This window comes from Coregonus clupeaformis, chromosome 23 (assembly GCF_020615455.1).
Source record: "Coregonus clupeaformis isolate EN_2021a chromosome 23, ASM2061545v1, whole genome shotgun sequence".
Taxonomy (NCBI): Eukaryota; Metazoa; Chordata; class Actinopteri; order Salmoniformes; family Salmonidae; genus Coregonus; species Coregonus clupeaformis.
The window spans coordinates 39,800,655-39,806,965 of NC_059214.1; the positions used below are offsets into that span (position 1 = coordinate 39,800,655).

Sequence of the window (6,311 nt, forward strand, 5' to 3'; positions counted from 1 at the left end):
GGTGTTGGCTTGAAGCAGGAGTAGGAGGAGGGTCAGACAGGCATAATGATGATAGAGGAAATTTGTGGAGGGTAAAAAAGCTGGTCCCGCAGAGTGAGGTCACTCCGATTCCAGCGAGCAATCACTGCAGTGCTAACTGGTCTGGGGAGGAAGAGATAGAGAGAGCGGAGCCACCAGCCCACTCAGCTCCACTCCGCCAGTCCACTCGAAATATGACCACACACGCGCCAATGGAATAAGCAGCAAAACAGTGGGAAAACTATATCAATCTTCACTTCACCGTCCACGAGGAATTCAATTCAAATAGGCTACTTTGTTCTTTTGGTTTTACGCACGAAAGATGACTTTTGATCCTCTTTCCTTTTACGTGACGCAAAGTTTAGACACGGCCAGGTAGACAGACAACCTTAGAAAACGACTTTAGTGCTAGCTATATATTTTAGGATTTCATTACGCGTTGAAGTTTATCCATGCCGACTTCATAATCAGGCAGTGCATTTAGATTTCTTGATTATCCTAAACCAACTGTCAGCATATAACTGAAGATGATCATGTTTTCCCACGAGTTATTCGTCTCCTTCCTCGCGGTTACCTGTCTGTTTGGTATACCCAGAGCGTCTTCGGCGGCATGTGAGCCCATTCGGATCCCTCTGTGCAAGTCCATGCCTTGGAACATGACGAAAATGCCCAACCACCTCCACCACAGCACCCAGGCGAACGCAGTCCTGGCCATTGAGCAGTTCGAAGGGCTTCTTGGCACCCAGTGCAGTACAGATTTACTGTTCTTTCTGTGCGCCATGTACGCCCCAATATGCACTATTGACTTCCAACACGACCCTATCAAGCCCTGCAAGTCGGTGTGTGAGCGGGCGAAGTGCGGCTGTGAACCGGTGATGAAACGTTATAATCACACCTGGCCAGAGAGCTTGGCCTGCGAGGATCTGCCAGTCTACGACCGGGGAGTCTGTATCTCACCTGAGGCCATTGTAAAAGCAGAAGGACCAGGTAGGATATGGGTGATGATGACGATGAAGATTCCATAGTGTAGTTTTGAAATAGATATTGTGAATAAATACAGGCTACCTCACATAATATCAAGACCAGAGATCAGAGGAAAAAAGTATGATGATGATGATGATGAGAATATCTGTAGTCTATAAGATTCTCTACAGCAGAAGTCAACTTTATTCCTGTCTGTTACTTAGACAACCCTTACTATCAAGACCCCTCAAAATGCTCACCTGGTAAGATGCATGTGACCCTTGAATGTTCTGTGGATGAATTGATTGATTATGTTACCACTATAAAGTGCCATAGAAAAACGTAACTACAGTAGCCTATGACATTAGAGGCTACTTGTGAAGTTGATACTGTTCTTGAGTGAAAATGTTCTCATCATAGTTGGTTTTATTCAGAATCAACTCCTGACTTTCCAAGTGATTCTCACAATGTCAACTGTAAAGGAGCCAACAATGGTAAAATAATAATCACATTTTCTTTGCTTCATCAAACATTTGGATACTTTTACATGGAGCTGTTGTTGAACATACTGCAAATGTATCTTAAAAATGATGTTTGGCTATTGAATTTAGTGCAGAATAATATGAACAGTTATATTAGAATACGGTATAGATTTTCACCTCATGTTTTTCATTACATTAATTTCCAGAATGTAATTTTGCTGTTCACAAACGTGTAGATTTAGGGCTATTTAAATCCCAGATGTTCTACAATGTATCACATTATTCCTTTATTGTTTCAGATCGATGCAAGTGCAAGTCAGTAAAACTGGGTCTCAAGACCTATCTAAAGAATAATTACAACTATGGTGAGCTATTACTCATTTACGATTTTCTGTATGATTTTCATAAGCAATTCTCTTTGCAGTTCATAAAAGAGTGGGAAAAGATGATAGAATGAGAGCGATGTAGTTACTTAGATAGCTGATTATTACGATGCATGATTTTATCATTGTCCTAAAACTCTGCGGGACAGTTTTCCAGACACAGATTACATTTATAGTCCTGGACTGAAAAGCATTCTCAATGGAATCTCCTCAAAGTAGTCTTGGACTAGGCTTAGTTAGTGTCCAGGAAACAAGTATGTTCAGTCAAACAAGTAGCCTTCAAATGTAAAGTATTGTTTAATGTTTTCTTCCCAGTGATTCGTGCGAGGGTGAAGGAGATTAGAAGCAGGAATCATGACTTGAGTGCCATCGTGGAGGTCAAAGACATCCTGAAGTCTTCCTTCGTGAACATCCCTCGTGATACAGTCACACTGTACTACAACTCTGGCTGTCCATGTCCTCCTCTCACCGCCAATGACGAGTACATCATCATGGGTTATGAGAATGAGGAGAGATCCAGGTATGTCTTGAGCCAGTCATTTTAATAGATCTCTAATAGCAACAATCATTAATGGGATAGTTGATTATTGTCTACATCAGGATAGTGGTCAATTCCAATTCCAAATGTCATAATTGAAAAGTAATGGAGGAGAATAGGAATTGGAATGGAATTTACTGCATACTTTCTGAATTGGCGGAATTGAAATGGAAAGGACTCCAACCCTCTTCTTCATTTAAGGAAGGCATTAGGACCTACTGTAGCTTTATTGTAATTCATACCACATTGTAACTCATATGCCACCTATTGTGCCTTCAGAAAGTATTCACACCACTTAACTGTTTTTCAAATTTTGGTTTAATTTATTTGCACCAAAGAAAATAAGTGATAAACAACAATAGAGATAAAAACAAATAAATACAAAACGGTGTGCAGGTGTGGTTGGAAGCCCAAGGACTTATATAAAAACCGCACCACAAAAAAACGATATACAATACATAAGTACAAAAAGAAAAGGTTTGTTAAAACAGATAACAAAACCGACTAATCACAAATGTACAAATGAACCGATCAACAATCATAAAAAAAAAAAAAAGTATATGTTTTGTTTAAATGTGTGTGGATGTGAGTGTGAGAGGAGATTACCGAGTAGTGTGGTTCATCAGGCTGACCCACAGTCTTCGCTTGAAGTTATTGAGGGATGATGAGGTTTTGGCAATGTGAAGATAAGAATTCCAGGGTATGGTACCTCTGTATCTGATAGAGAATTGACTGTGTGGAGGGTGAAGGTTATCGCAGTGTCTTGTGTTATATAGATGGATTTCAGAATTAACCTGGAAGAAACCATTGAAGGGTTTAGGTAAACTGTCTGGGAGGTAGTAGGTGCCAGGCGCGCCGATTTGAGTGTGTCAAGAACTGCAACGCTGCTGGATTGTTCACACTCAACAGTTTCCCGTGTGTATCAAGCATGGTCCACCACCCTAAGGACATCTAGCCAACTTGACACAACTGTGGGAAGCATTGGAATAAACATGGGCCAGCATCCCTGTGGAATGCTTTCGACACCTTGTAGAGTCCATGCCCCCGATGAATTGAGGCTGTTCTGAGGGCAAAAGGGGGTGCAACTCAATATTAGGAAGGTGTTCCTAATGTTTTGTACATGCAGTGTATATTTAGTCTTGTGTTTTAGGTTATTGTCCTTCTGAAAGTTGAATTTGTCTCCCAGTGTCTGTTGGAAAGCAGACTGAAGCAGGTTTTCCTCTAGGATTTTGCCAGTGTTTAGCTCCATCCTGTTTCTTTTGATCCAAAAAAACTCCCTAGTCCATGCCAATGACAAGCATCATGATGCAGCCACCACCATTCTTGAAAATATGAAGGAAAAAAACTCTGTGGTCTTTGTGGTTGAATCTGGGCTTAATTCACTGCTCAATTTAGGGACCTTACAGATAATTGTATGTAATGGGGTACAGAGATGGGGTAGTAATTTAAAAATCATGTTAAACACTATTATTGCACACAGTGTCCATGCAACTTATTAAGCTCATTTCTACTCCTGAACGTATTTAGGCTTGCCATAACAAAGGGGTTGAATAGTATTGACTCAAGACATTTCAGCTTTTCATTTTTAATTAATTTGTAAACTTTTCTAAAAACATAATTCCACTGGCATTATGGGGTATTGTCTGTAGATCAGAGACACAAAATATCAATGTAATACATTTTTAATGCAGGCTGTAACACAACAACATGTGGAAAAAGTCAAGGGGTTTGAATACTTTCTGAAAGCACTGTACTTGTCTGTCATACATGTAGGCTTCTGCTCATCGAAGGCTCCATTGCACAGAAGTGGAAGGACCGTATGGGGAGGAAGGTGAGGCGTTGGGACCAGGTACTGAGGGACCAGAGCCGGAGGATCTCTGGCAGAAGCAATATGCGGAGGAGCCGCCACTGATCAACCAAGACGCGTGCAGTGATGATAGGATTGCAAAATTCCTCCAATTTCCCAGGTTTTCCAGAAATCTCGGTCCGAAGATTTTTGGAATCAGGAGGAAATAAGCAGGAAATACGCAGTCGTACAACCAGGATTTCTGGAAAACCTGGGAATTTGGGGAAAGTTACAGGAATTTTGCAGCCCTAAGTGATGACATATGGGACAACATATGGAGACAAAGATAGAAAGAAAAGTGTTTGCAGACCGAAAACTGAGAAATTGCACTATTGCACGTTTATTTTTGAACCATTGTCACAATTAAAATAACGAGTCGTAGCTGAATGTAGATAATGTTTTAGTTGTTGCTTTGTTTTGTTTATAAATCTTTTTGTTTTCATAATCTTTTTTTTGTACAAACATTTAACAGTGCTGAGTGTGAGTATACAGTTGGAGAAGGATTGTGAGCCTTGCGTGGGACTTTGCTGTTAGAGTGACAATGACTACGTCCCAAACGCCACCCTATTACCTATATAGTGCACTACTTTTGACCAGAGCCCTGGGAATAGGTTGCAATTTGGGACGCACAATTGTTTTAGCACAGCATTATGTCAGAAGCACTTCAAAGCGAAAATATCGATATTTATCTAGCAGCTACAGACTGCACATTGGATGAAGTGGATGTCTGTCTTTAAGATACCAAAGTGCTTTAATATGATGGGGTGCTCTGTTAAGTTTGATTTCTTTCAAAGGAAACACAAACGAGTTGTAATCTGGCTACAGCCACAATGAATTTTCAACCAAAAGAGGATTAAACACATTTCAAAGGAGAAAAATGAACAAGGGATGAGGAGGGAGGAAGGTGGGAGGGAGGGTATATTTTGGGAGTATGCAAAGAAAAGTCAGAATAATCCTAGAGGACAGAGAGCATATCATGTAATTGATGACAACATTGAGATACTGAAATAATGATTGCATTACATGTAGTCTCTCTCACAAAAAGTACGAATTGCTTGCTTATGTTTCGCATGCTTTGGAGCTCAGATGTAGCAAGATGATTTCCAAAGGGTCTTTCTTACAGACGTTTTTCTAAACTGAACTGTATATCTATACTACTCATATACACCACTGTGGTTGGACGTCATACACAACATACATACATATATCAATCTAGGAAATGCCAACCACCTTTCAATTGTGATTGTAAATCTGGTTTCAGTGTTTTATTAAACATTGTCTGGCTGGTGTCATGACCAACACATACTCCATGTCTGTCTGTGGTTCAAGCAGTGATCATTGATCATGAAATCAGCATTACATGCTACACTTGCACATAATGTGATCAGAAAATTATGTGTATAAAAAAAACAATATTTTCCTCAGTGTACAGTATTACCCTGCCCTGTATAGCCGAGCCTACTTGAGCCTTCACCTCCACATATTGAGAGAAGCTGGGTGAGGGGTTTAGACACTATATTGACAGGTGTAAAAGAGGAATGAAGAGTAAAGTGGCTACCATGTTTAGGAAAGTAAGAGGGGTGAGAGAATCTGGACTGATAGTCCGGGTAGCTATTTGGTTAACTATTTAACTGACTATTAAGCAGAGTTATGGCTTGGGGTTAGAAGCCGTTTAGGGTCTTGTTGGTTCAAGAGTTGGTGCATCGATACCACTTGCCGTGCGGTAGCAGACAGAACAATCTATGACTTGGGTGGCTGGAGTCTTTGACAATTTTTAGGGCCTTCCTCTGACACCACCTGGTATAGAGGTCTTGGATGGCAGGGAGCTCGGCCCCAGTGATGTACTGGGCCGTCCGCACTACCCTCTAGCGCGTTGAGGCCGAATGCCAAGAAGTTGTCATACCAAGCCGTGATGCAGCCAATCAAGATGCTCTCAATGTTGCAGCTGTATAACTTTTTGAGGATCTGAGGGCCCATGCCAAATCTTTTCAGCCTCCTGAGGGGGAAGAGGCTTTGGCGTGCCCTCTTCATGACTGTGTTGGTGTGTTTGGACCATGATACAATGCCCAGAAAGTATTCAC

General features: G+C 41.0%; 1 protein-coding gene across 3 annotated transcripts; it reads left to right on the forward strand.

The window, feature by feature from the left end:
* Window positions 1–5,535, forward strand: LOC121536968 (secreted frizzled-related protein 3). Of its 3 annotated transcripts, XM_041844657.2 has the most exons (6): window positions 3–1,005; window positions 1,206–1,244; window positions 1,416–1,475; window positions 1,763–1,828; window positions 2,162–2,366; window positions 4,158–5,535. In XM_041844657.2, exons 1-6 carry the CDS (start codon window positions 546–548, stop codon window positions 4,294–4,296), a joined length of 969 nt encoding a protein of 322 aa, XP_041700591.1. In that variant the 5' UTR covers window positions 3–545; the 3' UTR covers window positions 4,297–5,535. The 3 variants fall into 3 exon arrangements, with proteins under 3 accessions (XP_041700593.1, XP_041700594.1, XP_041700591.1); XM_041844659.2 differs by lacking the exon at window positions 1,206–1,244 and having other exon boundaries at window positions 1–1,005; XM_041844660.2 differs by lacking the exons at window positions 1,206–1,244; window positions 1,416–1,475 and having other exon boundaries at window positions 2–1,005.
* Window positions 5,536–6,311: the final 776 nt, after the last annotated feature.

What these genes read in the sequence shown, in the direction of transcription:
- LOC121536968 (XM_041844657.2), top strand. Translation starts at nt 546, where the DNA reads ATGATCATGTTTTCCCACGAGTTATTCGTCTCCTTCCTCGCGGTTACC. An exon ending in CTGTAAAGGAGCCAACAATG is followed by an intron (nt 1,476 to 1,762) that starts GTAAAATAATAA and finishes TTATTGTTTCAG; the next exon opens with ATCGATGCAAGTGCAAGTCA. An exon ending in GAGAATGAGGAGAGATCCAG is followed by an intron (nt 2,367 to 4,157) that starts GTATGTCTTGAG and finishes TCATACATGTAG; the next exon opens with GCTTCTGCTCATCGAAGGCT.